The sequence below is a fragment of the Trachurus trachurus genome (genome assembly GCF_905171665.1).
Source record: "Trachurus trachurus genome assembly, chromosome: 19".
NCBI lineage: Eukaryota > Metazoa > Chordata > Actinopteri > Carangiformes > Carangidae > Trachurus > Trachurus trachurus.
Window position 1 is genome coordinate 959,311 of NC_139913.1, and position 16,807 is coordinate 976,117.

Consider the following 16,807-nt stretch of genomic DNA (forward strand, 5'->3'; position numbering starts at 1 on the left):
AAGACTCGTCACCTAAAAATGAACTTGTTTTTAGATCATTTTCACTTGTTTCAAACTAATCTTCACTTGAAATAAGTAGAAAAATCTGCCAGTGAAAGCAGGTTTTTTGTGTTTGTAATAAGAAAGAAAAACTTGCTCCACTGTCAGATTTTTCTACTTATTTCAAGTGAAAATCTGCTTGAAAGAAGTAAAAAGTGTCTAAAAACAAGCTGCTTTTAATGTGATGAGTCTTATTTTAAGTAGAATGAGATTGTTTTGACTAGAAATGAGACATTTTTGGTTTTTGCAGTGCAGCTGTCAGTGGAGACTCGAGCCCTGAAACACTGTGCCTGAAACTGTCCAACATTTAGCCGATACTGTCCCAAAGTCCTGTTCCTGTTAAACCTCGATGCCTTCAGCCTTCTGAGTCCAACTCTGACCTTCAACATCCAAACCCAGAAACCCAGAAACCCAGAAACCCAGAAACCCGGCCTGGCTCAGTCCGGGTGTAAGCCCCGACAGTCGTCTTGTTGCTTTCTGGAGAGAGAGCAGTGATTCATATTTGACTTCTCAGGTTCTTAAAACCCTCCTGTCGTCCTTCTGTTCCCTTCCTTCTTTTCTCCCTTCCTCCCTTCCTTCTTTCCTTCGTCTTTACTTCTTCTTCCTTCCTATTTTGATCCAATTGACCCAATCTGTTCCCTCCCTCCATCTTTCTTTCCTTCCCCTTTTCCTTCCTTTTTTCCCTTCTTCCTTCCTTCTTCTTCCTTCCCTGAACAAATCTGTTCCCTCCCTCCTTCCATCTTTCTTTCCTTCCCTTTTCCCTTCTTTCTTTCCCTTCTTCCTTCCTTCTTTGAACGAATCTGTTCCCTCCCTCCATCTTTCTTTCCTTCCATTTTCCCTTCCTTCCTTCCTTCCTTCCTTCCTTCCTTCCTTCCTTCCTCCCTCCCTCCCTCCCTCCCTCCCTTCCTTCCTTCCTTCCTTCCTTCCTTCCTCCCTTCCTCCCTCCCTCCTCCCTCCCCCCAGCAGGACAGTATGAGGGTTGAACAGACACTAGAGGAGTTGAACGGACCGTTTCCCGTCTCAGGGTCCGAAGCAAAAAGACTGAAGTTTGTTTCTGGACTGTTGAGTTTCAGTCGACGAACATTCACACACGTGATGACGACGACCTGTCACCGTCGTCGCCGTGGCAACCGGAGCACAACAGGACGGTTGTTTACAGGTTGGACCAGACACACAACGCTGTCCCCGCTGTAGATCGTCCTAAGAGACGCTAACTTTGTGTACCGGTACAAAGTAGCTGCACAACAACAACCTGAGTTCTTCCTGCTGTTGCTAGGCAGATTATGATCCTACTGTACTGTAGTCTTGTTGTCATGGTAACTGCTGTAAACGGGCCGTGCACTGCAAAAAACTCAAAATCTTACCAAGAATATTTGTCTCATTTCTAGTCAAAACTAATCTCATTCTACTTAAAATAAGACTCATCACATTAAAAGCAGCTTGTTTTTAGACACTTTTTACTTCTTTCAAGCAGATTTTCACTTGAAATAAGTAGAAAAATCTGATAGTGGAGCAAGTTTTTCTTTCTTATTACAAGCACAAAAAACTTGCTTTCACTGGCAGATTTTTCTACTTATTTCAAGTGAAAATTAGTTTGAAACAAGTGAAAATGATCTAAAAACAAGTTAACTTTTAGGTGACGAGTCTTATAGAGTTTAGTTTTGACTAGAAATGAGACATTTTTTACAAGAAATAAGACAAATATTCTTGGAAAGATTTTGAGTTTTTGCCGTGTGGTCTAAACCAAACCTGCACTTCCTACCAGCCCGAGTAAGCACACCAGTCTAAAGCCTTTAAAGTCCACTTCCAGTGCTCTTACCCTGTCTGTGTGTGTGTGCGTGTGCATGTGTGTGTGTGTGTGTGTGTGTGTGTGCATGTGTGTGCACGTTGGAGATGGAAGTAAACTGTAGGCTAAAGTGTTAACATTGACACTGAATGTGCGAGTTTGTTGTCAGACTGTCGCTCTGACTGAAACTGTGTTTTTGGTCTCGTGATGCGTTCAGATCCTGTCGGATTTTACAGTGAAATACACCTTTACAGAGAGAGAGAATGTGTGTGTGTGTTTGTGTGTGTGTGTGTGTGTGTGGCAGCCAGAGACTGTGATGTAAAGTGCAGTGTAAGATGATGTCATGATGTGGTGTTGAAGCAGGGAGAGCCGTACTGTACCTTTACTGTACTGTTCCTTTTTATATGTCCTTTCAAAATAAAAGTCTAATATTTATAGTGTCCAAAGCCACTTCTGTTGGTGTTTTCTTTCACGTCACCAAAATAAAACTAAACTAAAATGTACTAACAGCAGAAATCACTGTTCTTCTCTTTACTGACAACAACACAGGAGTATACACATGAATGTATACAAACAAAGATAAGTGTATACAACATTAATACACAAACATAAACACACCAAGGGGTTGACAGCAAGACAGGAAAAAAGAAAAGAAAAACTTATTCAGTGAATATTTTTAGATCATATGTTTTTAAATCTGGCTTCCTGTCTGTAAATGTAGATTTGTGTGGGCTACGTATGTGAAATCTGGATTCAATAATTCACAAATTATACAAATAAAACGTTGGATTTAGTTAACATAACAGTAAACTGGTGTGTGGGCCAGACCAGAATAAAGACTAACAGAGTCACAGTGGGCTCAGTTCACATCAGCGTCATTCTTGAGCCTCTGTAGATAGATAACGATTATTCGGGTAAAAAGCATTTTAGAGGAAATCTGTTCGACCTTGTTAGTTAACAGAAACCTATGAGGTCATAGCCAGACTGTTTCACAAATTAAGATTATGATTATTAACACTTGTTTCTGTCATCGTCCTCTAAACTTAAAACCTTTCATTTTAATAAAGTGTTTGGTCAGGAATCTGAGAATGGCAACTATTAAAACACAATAAAAATTCTATCTGTTTTTAACTTGTTTTAACTCTGGCTTTCATGTGTATGATTGTTATTCTTTTATGGTTTTTCACCTGTTTTATGTTTTTGATAAATATAGTTTTTTATTGGTTGATGTTGTTTTGTTCAAGCAGCTTCACTATTATTATTATTATTTATTATCATCATCCAGATGTGTCAGCTGCAGATGTCGAGTCAGCGACAGACTCCCCCCGTCCAGCTGCTGTTTCCACCGCAGATTACAGAGATTATCGCCATGGAGACGGTCGTCATGGAGGTGATTGTGTAACAGGACTGAGCTCTGGGTTCAGTCTGATCCCAGACCAGCGGCATTATGGGTATTGATGTTATTATTGACTCATGTGTCAATGTGTTGAAACTTTGTGGTCAAAAGATCTTAGATCTCAAACCTGGTTAAATAAAGGTTATTATAATAATATAATAATCATAATAATAATAATAATATGTTATTATTGGTTTTGATATTAGGCTATTATTAATATTGATGTTATTATTGATATTGATAGATATTGATATTATTATTTGTATTGATATTATTGATATTAATGACATTATTGATACTGATATTATTATTGATATTGATATTATATTATTATTGATATTTATGTTATTATTGATATTACAGTTTTTCTCGATTGTTTACACACAATTTCTGGTTCTTGAGACACAACGGCCTCAACATCTAACTCATGCACCGACCCCCTGAACCAAGTCTGCTCAACTACAAGCACAATTCCTGCTTTACACTCAATTTGCAGTTCTATAACACACTTTTTTCAAAACACTACACACAATTCTCTGCATTTGGCTCAATTTTCATGAAGAAAATCTCTTGTTTTCACGAGTAACTCACTGTTATTCAAAACTCTAAAGTTAGTTTCCCTAGAATCCCTACTATGCACACTGACTCATCACATGGGTAAACACCTGTCACACAGTTTTACAATTAGCAATCAGAGCTTTAGCAAAAAATGGAAACAGGCAGTGATGAACTGACACCAAACAGAGAGAAACCAAACAGAGAGAGGCCACACAACACAAACACACACACACATATACAGTATATAGCAGTGATCATAATGATGATGACAAAAGAAAATGCATTGATCACCAAAATTGCATGTTGATAGAGGGATTTGAACCTAGACTAGAACAAAGTCTTTAACTACACAGAGAGCTGCTCTACTAGGTGAGCCACATGTTACAGTCTCATCTTGTCAAAATGATGTATTCACTCTTTCAAAATTGTTCGGCCGTAAACCAGCTGACCCCGACCAACTCTTTTTTCTTTTGTGGTCAGATCAGCGCTGCTGCATCGTCACACGACCACCTCGGTCGCGTCTTCACGCATTTCATTTGTTACCGTGTGTTCTGAGTATAAAAACAATATTCTAAAATTTTACAACACATTTACATACTGTCTGTAGTTACTGTAAAAAAAAAAAAAAAAAGAAAAGCCTGAGTCATTATGAGGAATGGAGTAGAAGTGTTTTCCATTCATCCTAGTGTTTTACACTGAGCACATCAGTGTTCAACTGCTTCTTATAAATGTCTAGTCATATGATGGTTTGTGTCATTTGAGACTAAAATACCATTTTGAGAAGAAGTAACATTGTTTTGAATGTAAAGTTTCATTTTGCAGGAGCAGTGAGGGGTTTTGCCCGTTGTGTGTGTTTTTGGATTTGTGTGTAGAGTTGTGAGAGTATGAGGCATGCTTTCAGAAAATGTGTGTAAACAATCGAGAAAAACTGTATTAGTATTGATATTATTATTAGTATTGGTGTTATTATTGATATTGATATTATTGATATTATTATTAGTATCAATATTTTTTATTGATGTTATTATTGGTATTAGCTGTTGGAGAACAGCTGGGATCAAACCTTCATCTCTCCATCGACTCATCATCAGTGAGAGGATCAGAGTTCATAACACTGGACAGTCACATGTTACCACACACACACACACACACACACACACACACACACACACACACACACACACACACACACACACACACACACACACCATTAAACCTGAGGAACTTCTTCTCTGGTTGCTTCGGGGTCAGACAGGTCGACAGTCGTCTCCTGCTGGTTCAACTGGGGTCAAAGGTCACTCACCGGTGTGTGTGTGTGTGTGTGTGTGTGTGTGTGTGTGTGTGTGTGTGTGTGTGTGTGTGTGTGTGTGTCTGTGTGTGTGTGTGTGTGTGTGTGTGTGTGTGTGTGTGTGTGTGTGTGTGTGTGTGTCTATATAAGAGGATGGACGGAGCTCCCCCTCTAACGTCGGTGAGCTGCTGTGAACATGGAGCTGCAGAGGTGAGCCGATCCTCCTCCCTTAACACTGGATCGATTATCATTGATCATTGATTATTGATTATTGATTATTGATCGTCTTGCGTTTCCACTGAACCTTCAAAATAAAAGTCCCCTGACGTGTGAGTTTCAGATCGGAGCTGATCAGCTGGGAGGACGAAGAGGAGGATGAGGAGGAGCGCAGCCTGGCGATGGTGAGCAGACGTCATGTTCTGGTCATGTTCTATCAATGAATTTTATTTTCGAAATATGTATAAAAAGAAAAACAATTTATACAAAAGAAAGAAAAAGAGAAATTAAAAAAATACAATAAAATAAAGAGCGTAACACTTTACAATAAGGGTCCCTTAATTAACGTTATTTAGTACATTATTAAGCATTAATTAACTGTTTACAGACATATTAACAATCATTATTATGTATTACTTATAGAATTAGGAAACACATTAGCTGTTAATTAATGTTTACTACTCAAAGTTAGTTAATACATTTAAAAGTTGAATAATGTAATTAGTTATCATTATGTATGCATTACTCAGCATTAATTAACACATTAGCTTATATATTAATGCTTAATAATGTACTAACTAACATTAATTAAGGGACCCTTGTTGTAAAGTGTTACCATAAAGAGCTGAGACATAACAAAACACGGCACATTGTTCGAAAAAGGAGTGGGAAGAAGTACAATACTTTTTTAATTTCCAACCCCTTTTTAACTACTCTTCAATTTGTAACTACACAGATATCCTAACTACATAATACACCTATATAAATATATACCTGAACACAGCGAAGCAGAGCGTACGGAACATCTGACGTCATTCAGTCTGATACGACCTCATCGACCAGATCTAAAAGTTCCTTTACATGGAGCCCAATAACCTGATTAGAATCAGTTTTGAGTCCAAACTGAATAAAATAACTGAATAAAACTGAATAAAAGTGGTGGAATGACCCTTTTCTTAAACTGAAAGAAATGAATATCGTGTCGGTGAAACTGAATGTCGTCTCGTTCCGTTCTTTCTGCTCCGTGTCGACGTGAATGCGTAGCAACGTTTCTTCACTTGTAAATGTTTGAATGAAAGAGTTAAAACAAAGAACAACTACTGACCATAGTCATAGATCTGATCTGGGATCAGTCACAGGATGTTTGGGTTTACGTGCATCTCAATGAATTAGAATATTATGTAAAAGTCCATTTGCAGTAGTTCAAGTCAAATAGTCCCAAATAGTCCAAGTATTGAGTTCATATAAATCGACAGACTTTTCATTAGACCAATGTTTCCATATTACAAATGCTTTCTTTAATCGGTCTTTTGTAATATTACATTTTTTTGAGATACTGAATTTGAGGTCTTCATTAAATATAAACCATAATCATTAGAATCAATGATATATAATGTATTAGTTTTACTTGCTGAATTGAATTACTGACATAAATGAACTTTTCCAAGATTCTAATTCATTGCGATGCAGCTGTACATGTAGTTCTCCACGGGCCTGAACATTAAAACCAGACTGGACTCGACGTGGCTCAGAGCGTTGACTCTCGGCCCTGACCCGACCGGACTCGACCCAAAGTCATCGACCACGTTCACATGCAGTCATTAACTCTTTCATAACCAGAATATTACCAATAACCAGGTTGTGCACGACCATGTAAACACCAAGAACCCTTTTTAAAAACTGGAATATGTTCATATTCCAGTTTGTCCGTATGTCACTGTTTTTGATCAGGATATCCCAAGTGATTACAGTGACCACGTAACCAGGAATGACCCTGTCTGCTCTGACCTTAAAGGGATAGTTCACCCAAAATTTAAATTTCCCTCATGATCTCCTCCCCCTCATGTGGACTAAGGGCTGGGAGAAGTTTCAGAGTCCTCCGTGGCTTCTCTGAGTTACAGGGGGTCTCGGCGTAGCAGTGCATGTCCATATGACGGTTGCAAATGGATACCAACTGTCTTTGTAACAAAAAGACACACCAAAAAACATCCAAATACCTCCATGCTGCTCGTATGTAATGTCCCTCTGGTATTGAAGCCCCGACATGAGAAATTGTCCCAAAAAAAATTAAATAAGTCTATATTTAATCTAATCTAAGAGGAGCTTCCGCTACAAACAAGCTTGAAATATAGACTTATTACATTTTTTTCGGGACAATTTCTCATGTCGGGGCTTCAATACAAGAGGGACATTACATACGAGCAGCATGGAGGTATCTGGATGTTTTTTGGTGTGTCTTTTTGTTACAAAGACAGTTGGTATCCATTTGCAACCGTCATGTGGACATGCACTGCTACGCCGAGACCCCCTGTAACTCAGAGAAGCCACGGAGGACTCTGAAACTTCTCCCAGCCCTTAGTCCACATGAGAGGGAGGAGGAGATAATGAGATAATGAAATTTCAATTATGGGTGAACTATCCCTTTAACCTGAATACTGACTGCATGTTGATCCGGTCGGACCGTTAACAACACGCAGCGTCGGACACACGGATCATGTAAACACCAGATCAGATGGAGACAGTAAAAACATGCATCACTCAGTCAGAAAGAGGAAACAAACAGTTTCCATGGAAACCCAAAAGCTAAAGAGTCATTTAAAGTTTCAATTTAAATCGTGTGTGTGTGTGTGTGTGTGTGTCTGTGTGTGTGTGTGTGTGTGTGTGTGTGTGTGTGTGTGTGTGTTCTGTGACCTCTGACATGTGATTGGTGGATAATAAAGTGCATCAGAAGTAGGTTAACGATTGGCTCCAGTCCACCTGTCGCCGTCATGGTAACAGTCTGTCAGCTGACACACACACACACACACACACACACACACACACACACACACACACACACACACACACACACACACACACACACACACACACACACAGGTCCCCTCTCTCTCTCTAACAGACCCATCAGTGTTTGTCTGTTTGTTTCTTCTTCTCGCTCAGAGATCACATGACCTCCTCTGACCTCTGACCCCCCCACTCTGGGGAGTTACTGGCTAATAAAGTGACACCAGAGAAGGTCATGTCCAACACACACACACACACACACATAGACACACACACACGCGCGCGCGGCTTTAAGCTGAGGCTGCTGTTCCTCTTTAAGCTGCTAATAAAGTTTTATAATGGAGGAGCCAGAGGTCGTGTGTCCGGCTGTGAGCTGCATCTCAATAAAGTTATTTGTGTTCAGCCTGTTGGAGTTGGGATGGGGGGTGGGGGGGGGTCACTGTTCTGATCAGGATATCATATCCCAATTGATTACAGTTACCACGTCAACAGGAACGACCCTGTCTGCTCTGACCTTAAAGGGATAGTTCACCCAGAATTGAAATGTGGCTTACAGGGGGTCTCGGTGTAGCAGTGCATGTCCATATAACTCCGTCGACACCTTCAAATCCCACCTCAAGACACACCTTTTCAAGTTATCCTGCTCCCTATATAACACTCTGTCCCCTAACCATTTTATCCACCTTATCTATTTTTCTAGCCACATGGTATTTTCTTTGTATGTGTTAAAGCAGAAGTAAGCGATCCGGTGGTTTTGGCTAATGCTGCGTTCCAGGCAGGCTTTTGAAACCGTAAATTACAGCTTCAAGTCACGACTTACGACTTTGTAGCGTTCCAGGCAACCCACTCGTGTTTCTCCGACCTGTTTTACCTGTGAAAGTCACTATAACGGCCACTCGTAACTTCTGACCCGTGAACTCGTACCAGATCGAACTGGTACGACTTCACAGGTCGGATAAAACACGAGTTACGGGTTGCCTTGAACGCACCATAACAGTCCTCGTCCCTACGTCACCACATTCAGGCGCATCCCTTGGCTGCACACACAGGGAGGACTGCCCCTTTATGCCGTTCTCTCTCCTCATTGGATAAAGGTTGTAGGATACAAGGAAAGTTTCTCCTGGGCTCAGAGCAGAGCAGAGTGACTGACAGACCCGTGTTTCAGACCAAACACTCTATAGAAGTGAAAAATATCGCTTACTTCTGCTTTAATTTATGTGCCATTGTATTTATACCTGTTTTGTTTCTTGTTTCTGTCTCATTTCTTACATGTAAGGTGAACTTGGGTTTTTGAAAGGCGCCAACAAATAAAATGTATTATTATTATTATTATTATTATATAACGGTTGCAAATGGATACCAACTGTCTTACCTCCATGCTGCTCCTATGTAATGTCCGTCTTGTATTGAAGCCCCAACATGAGAAATTGTCCCGAAAAAAATTTAACAAGTCCAAATTTGGACGAACCAGGAAGAGGAGCTTCAAGAAGCTTCCGCTACAAAACAAGCTTGAAATATCGACTTATTTAATTTTAAAGCTGCTAATAAAGTTTTATAATAGAGGAGCCAGAGGTCGTGTGTCCTGCTGTGAGCTGCATCTCTATAAAGTTATTTGTGTTCCGGGGGGATGGGGGGGGGCAGTCATGTGACCTGTCCAGGTGTCCATGTGTGTCCATGTGTGTCCATGTGTGTCCAGCAGGTGCAGGACGGAGGCTACGAGTTGTCGGTCTCTGAGGAGAAGCAGGACGCCGATCCGGTCCACGTCAAGGTAGCTGATTTGATGTTATCACATGGTCAAGGTTATACAATAACTATACAATGAAATAAAATAAAACAAACATTATACACAGCAGACATGGAAGGAAGGGGCTCGGATAGGAATGTAAGATAATATACACGACACACACATCCTCAAGAATAACTCACAGTTGAACACACTGATCAGACACAAACACATCAAGATGTTATGTTATGTTTATTTCATTTGATATGACATCAGAGATATATTCAAACTGTTCTAGTGGACGGACTAGATGCTTGCACACATGATAATGGTCAACAGCATCTATAGGCGGCTGTTCTAAAAACACAGAGCATGTGATCAACAGTAAAGGAGATAAAACAAAGTGTATGATCACAACAGTAACAGACTGATCTAAAAACACACAGAGCACAAGATCAGAGAGAGGAGATGAAGCAAACAGAAAGATTAGTAACGATGAAGAAAGGAAAGTTAAAACTAAATATTCAGTTCTTGATTAAGACCTGATTGGGAGAGATTAGGAGAGTGGGGAGGAAGTTAATTGAATTGAATTGAATTGAATTAACTTTATTAATCCCGCAGGAGGGAAATTTGTTTGTCCCAGCAGCACACAACAATAAAAAGCAAATACATAATATTAAAATAGACAGATAAATACTCAAGGCACACACACACACAACAATCATTCACTAAAAATATGGTCAGCTAGAATATTTTTAATGAATGATTGTTGTGTGTGAGTGAGTGAAGTGAATCTGGAAATCTTAAATTGTGATGAAACGGTTCTGGATTGTGGAGGCTGATGCTGATGCTGATGCTGATGCTGATGCTGATGCTGATGCTGATGCTGATGCTGATGCTTTACAGGTTAAAACATTATGAAACTGATTGTAGAAAATAAATTGTGTTTTTTTTTAGTTTTTTTTTTTATTACAGTTAGATCCCCATGAGCTTTTTGCAGGGCAGCAGCTACCAGCAGAGGTCACTGTGCAGCACAGATGTACTGAGTCTTCTCTGTCAGAGCCACTAATTACTACAACTCAGCACCAAACGATATCAGAGACATTTGGACATTTACTGCTTTTAAATCTAAGATAAAATCATCGTTTATCATGCACCACCAACTATAAATTCAAACATTAGCTCACTATCTTGCAATCTTTTTAGTGTTGTATCTTAACTTTGTTTTGTTGTGTCTTACACTGCATTTTATTCTTGCTGCACTGCAAAAACTCAAATATCTTACCAAGAATATTTGTCTTATTTCTAGTCAAAACAAATCTCATTCTACTTAAAATAAGACTCATCACATTAAAAAGCAGCTTGTTTTTAGACACTTTTTACTTCTTTCAATGATATTTTCACTTGAAATAAGTAGAAAAATCTGATAGTGGAGCAAGTTTTTCTTTCTTATTACAAACACAAAAAACTTGCTTTCACTGGCAGATTTTTCTACTTATTTCAAGTGAAAACTAGTTTGAAAAAGTTCATTTTTAGGTGATGAGTCTTATTTTAAGTGGAAAGAGATTAGTTTGGACTAGAAATGAGACATTTTGACAAGAAATAAGACAAATATTCTTGGAAAGATTTTGAGTTTTTGCAGTGTGATATCAGGCCTGATGGTTCTGTCCTTCTGTCCTGGTCCCGGTCCTGGTCCTGGTCCTGGTTCTGGTCCTGGTCCTGGTTCTGGTCCTGGTCCTGGTCCTGGTCCCGGTCCCGGTCCCGGTTCTGGTCCCGGTCCAGACCGACGGCTCAGGTCGTCTGCTGCTGGAGACTCCGGCCGACCTTGAGAACCTGCTGCTGCTGAGGAGGAAGCGACAGCAGCGAGCTGCAGGGAGGAGACCAGCTGCCCCGCCCCCTGCTACCGTCACCGTGGTAACACGTCACACACACACCACAGCACACGTCTGAGCCGTCACTATAATAATAATAATAATACATTTTATTTATAAGCGCTTTTACAAATGCTCAAAGACACTTTACACTTTAAAAATCATAAAGCAGAGCAAGTCAAATTGCATTTTAAACTTGGATGTTTTTATATTGAAATGCCTACTTGCTGCACTAATGAAATTATTTTCTAACCTTATCTTGTTGTTGTTATTATTATCTAATGTTATTTATATTTACAATTTCTTTTAACATGTGTTTATACGAGGGACAGCACAGTCTGGGGGGTGTAGTCAGGATTTCATTTCACTGCTTGTTGTAAGTGTTTAAACACTTTAACTATGCATGTGACAAATAAAGAATCTTGAGAATCTTGAGAAAAATTCAGTTAAAAATTATTAAACCTCACATCTCCTACACTGCTGTGTGTGTGTGTGTGTGTGTGTGTGTGTGTGTGTGTGTGTGTGTGTGTGTGTGTGTGTGTGTGTGTGTGTGTGTGTGTGTGTGTGTGTGTGTCTCAGCCTTATTATGTAGATGAGGACGACTTCTTTAAGGCCTGTGACCAGGGCCAGCAGCTGGTGATTGACAGGTACCTGTCCACAGGTGGAGACATCGATGCCCGCGATACCGTGAGTCACACACTTGTTGATGCGTGTGTTGGTGTGTGTTAATGTGTTAATGTGTTAATGTGTGTTGGTGTGTGTTAATGTGTTAATGTGAGTTAATGTGTGTAAATGTGTGTTAATGTGTTAATGTGTGGTAATGTGAGTTAATGTGTGTTGGTGTGTGTTAATGTGTGTTAATGTGTTAATGTGAGTTAATGTGTGTTAATGTGTTAATGTGTGTGTAGTTTCAGAGGACCGGTCTCCACAGAGCCAGCTCTCACGGTCACACCGAGGTCGTCGGAAAACTGTTGGAGTCTGGAGCCGACGTCCACAGCAAAGACAAGGTAACCAGTTGAATCCAGTTAGAACCAGTTTAATCCAGTTAGAACCAGTTTAATCCAGTTAGAACCAGTTTAATCCAGTCAGAACCAGTTTAATCCAGTTAGAACCAGTTTAATCCAGTCAGAACCAGTTTAATCCAGTGAAAACACCAGTTTAATCCAGTCAGAACTAGTTTAATCCAGTCAGAACACCAGTTTAATCCAGTCAGAACCAGTTTAATCCAGTGAAAACACCAGTTTAATCCAGTTAGAACCAGTTTAATGCCCTAGAACCAGTTTAATCCAGTCAGAACACCAGTTTAATCCGGTCAGAACCAGTCTGATCCAGTCAGAACACCATTTTAATCGAGTCCGAACCAGTTAAATCCAGTTAGAACCAGTTTAATCCAATTAGAATCAGTTTAATACAGTTAGAACCAGTTTAATCCAGTCAGAACACCAGTTTAATCCAGTCAGAACACCTGTTTAATCCAGTCAGAACCAGTTTAATCCAGTCAGAACCAGTCTGATCCAGTCAGAACCAGTTTAATCCGGTTAGAACCAGTCTGATCCAGTCAGAACACCTGTTTAATCCAGTTAGAATCAGTTTAATCCACCTAGAACCAGTTTAATCCAGTCAGAACCACCTAGAACAACATTAATCCATTTAGAACCAGTTTAATCCAGTCAGAACCAGTTTAATCCAGTCAGAACCAGTTTAATCCAGTTAGAACCAGTTTAATCCAGTCAGAACCAGTTTAATCCAGTTAGAACCAGTTTAATCCAGTTAGAACCAGTTTAATCAATTTAATCCAGTCAGAACCAGTTTAATCCAGCATGGGTCTTGGTTGTGCTTCCTCCAGCTGTGGTCCACATGTGTCCACTGTGCCTGTAGAGGAGGACATCTGTCCGTCCTCAAGCTGCTGCTGAGCCACGGAGCCGACATCACCGCAACGGACAAGGTAGGAAAACACTGCAGCAGTACTACAGAAGTACACAAGTGTACTGTAGTACTGACTCTAGTACTGACTGTGTGTGTGTGTGTGTGTGTGTGTGTGTGTGTGTGTGTGTGTGTGTGTGTGTGTGTGTGTGTGTGTGTGTGTGTGTGTGTGTGTGTGTGTGTCAGTTGGACAGTACTCCTCTTCATGTCTCTGTGAGGATCGGACACATCGACTGTGCTGAACATCTGATTCACTGTGGAGCCGACGTCAACACACAGGACAGAGTGAGTCAACACACACACACACACACACACACACACACACACACACACACACACACACACACACACACACACACGCTGTCAGTGCTACAGCAGTACCGTGTGTTGCAGGAAGGAGACACTCCTCTTCATGACGCCGTTCGACTCAACAGCATCAGAATCATCCAGCTGCTGCTACAGCACGGAGCTAACACACACACCAGCAACCAGGTAACACACACACACACACACACACACACACACACACACACACACACACACACACACACACACACACACACACACACACACACACACCAGGTAACACACACACACACACACACACACACACACCAGGTAACACACACACTAGGGGTGGGAGACGATTTTTAAATCGATTTTATTTTTTTTTAACTTTTTTGAATATTTTTAAAATATTGTGCACTAGTGTTGGGCGATTTTGACATTCTCAGATCGTCCCAATCGCCCTCCCTGGAGATCGCCGATAGACCTATCTATCCGCCGGGGTCCGGGGGGGGGTCGTTCCACGTGGGTATGAGTTTAGCTTTTACTGTGCCCTGCTGTCATGCTGTCATGCTGTCATGCATGCGCTCTTCTCTCTCTGTGTGTGTGTGTGTGTGTGAGGGCTAATAACAGAGAAAGAGCACTATGATCAATGAACGGAACGATATTGCGTTGCCGAAAGCCGAAAAATCTATTCATGGCGGACGTAATTTATTTGTGGCGTACAGTGAACACCTGGTTGGGCTATGACATCACAGAGCTGGCGTTGGCAGCCTAGTCACAGCCACAACACCAGCTAAACGTGTTTCCTCTAATTTGAGGCGGAGTGGCCATCCTGTTTACCACAGAGATGTTGTGTGCGGTCATATGACTACCTGGCTCCGTCTGATTGGACGTCGCCAGTGGCTGCATTTGATTGGTGAAACACTGTCATTTGACAGAGTATCTGTTGGAAGCAGCCAGAGAAGCGGCTTCATTAAAACAAAACAAACAGGTCGCGCATTGGATCAATAAAAAAAAGTAGCGAGTGTGTGTGTGTGTGTAAAATCGGCAAGAAAACAAAACATCGCCGATCGTCCTTCCAATCGGCGATAGACGATTGGAAGGACGATCGGCACAACCCTATTGTGCACTGTGCATTTGTTCGCCTTTTTTTACATCCAGAGAGTCCAGGTTTTGAAAAGGGTTTAAGTTCACTTTATAATGGAGTTATATGTTCATTTATAGGCTTCTACAGTGTTTGTGTGCAGATAAATGTTAAAAATGCTGAAGACTAAAAATCATAGAGAGAATCGGCAATATCGTAGAATCACAATTTAAATCGAATCACCATCCAAAAAATCGTAGAAGAATCGAATCGGGAGAAAAGCATATCGTCCCAGCCCTAACACACACACACGGACACGGACACGGACACACACACACACACACACACACACACACACACACACACACACACTAACCCTCTGTGTCTGCCCCTCAGTCTGGACTCTGTCCTCTGTCCTCGGTCCTCCAGTGGCAGAGCGAAGCCAAGACTCTCCTCATGGAGCAGAACCACAGGAAGTGATGTCATCAGCTCTCTATCATCATCATTATTGATTATTGACTGACTGTTTAAATAAAGTTTTGAAAAAAAAAAAAAAAAAAGATTATTGACTGACTGGCTTTGTTGGTTTTCCTTTGAGTTGCTGGTCTCTTGAAGTGAAAGTTGTTGTATCTTAACTTTGTTTTGTTGTGTCTTACACTGCATTTTATTCTTGCTGCACTGCAAAAACTCAAATATCTTACCAAGAATATTTGTCTTATTTCTAGTCAAAACAAATCTAATTATACTTAAAATCAGACTCATCACATTAAAAGTAGCTTGTTTTTAGACACTTTTTACTTTTTTCAAGCATATTTTCAGTTGAAATAAGTAGAAAAATCTGATAGTGGAGCAAGTTTCTCTTTCTTATTACAAGCACAAAAAACTTGCTTTCACTGGCAGATTTTTCTACTTATTTCAATTGAAAATTAGTTTGAAACAAGTAAAAAATATCTAAAAACAAGTTAATTTTTAGGTGATGAGTCTTATTTTAAGTGGAAAGAGGTTAGTTTTGACTAAAATTGAGACATTTTGACTAGAAATAAGACAAATATTCTTGGAAAGATTTTGAGTTTTTGCAGTGAGGCCTCGGCTCAGACACACACACACACACACACACGCAACACGTCTGAGTTTGACGTCTTCTGAGGACACGCTAACCGATCAGAGGCTGATCCAGAGTACAGATTACACCGTCACCACGGCAACCCAGAAGAGAGTCCCGCCCCCGCTGTGTTTGTCTGATCAGACGAGGACGAGGCACCAAACCTGTCCCGTTATAACCAGCAGCTCTGCACACACACACACACACACACACACACACACACACACACACACACACACACACACACACACACACACACACACACACACACACACACACACACACACACACACACACACACACACACACACACACACACACCTGGACACATGTTGATAACACATCACAAGTAATAAACAAGTGAATATTAGTGGATGTTGTCGTCCTTTTTCTTCTCTCTGGGTCGACCATGCTCTGAGCTTTGGGACTACAGTTCCCATGATGCTTAGAGAGATTTAAGTGAGTGACATGTTGCCTCTGAGTCAGTGTGTTAGCCACAGTGAACCTGGACTATAAAACCCTGCACACAGAGTTACACATGCCCCCCACCCCCCCGTTAAAGCAGTTGAAACTGATCTTATCGTTTAAGGGGCCACAATATTGCAACATCAACTAATAAGAAGGAAAAAACATTTCCGTGGAAAGTCCTTTCAGCAGCAGGTGTTATCAGGTCGGTCTCAGTGACAGAAACCACAGAGATCTGACGTCAGTCGCTCAGCAACAGGCAGCAGCTCAACCTCTGAGAGGAG

General features: G+C 40.7%; 1 protein-coding gene across 1 annotated transcript; it reads left to right on the top strand.

Annotated features, from left to right (window-relative positions):
- Nucleotides 1-5,263: 5,263 nt before the first annotated feature.
- Nucleotides 5,264-15,436, top strand: LOC311003111 (uncharacterized protein; the record flags this gene model as incomplete). Its single annotated transcript, XM_083994796.1, has 10 exons — nt 5,264-5,277; nt 5,408-5,468; nt 9,767-9,835; nt 11,573-11,704; nt 12,241-12,348; nt 12,570-12,668; nt 13,508-13,606; nt 13,771-13,869; nt 13,978-14,076; nt 15,386-15,436. 10 exons carry the CDS (start codon nt 5,264-5,266, stop codon nt 15,434-15,436), a joined length of 831 nt encoding a protein of 276 aa, XP_083850922.1.
- Nucleotides 15,437-16,807: the final 1,371 nt, after the last annotated feature.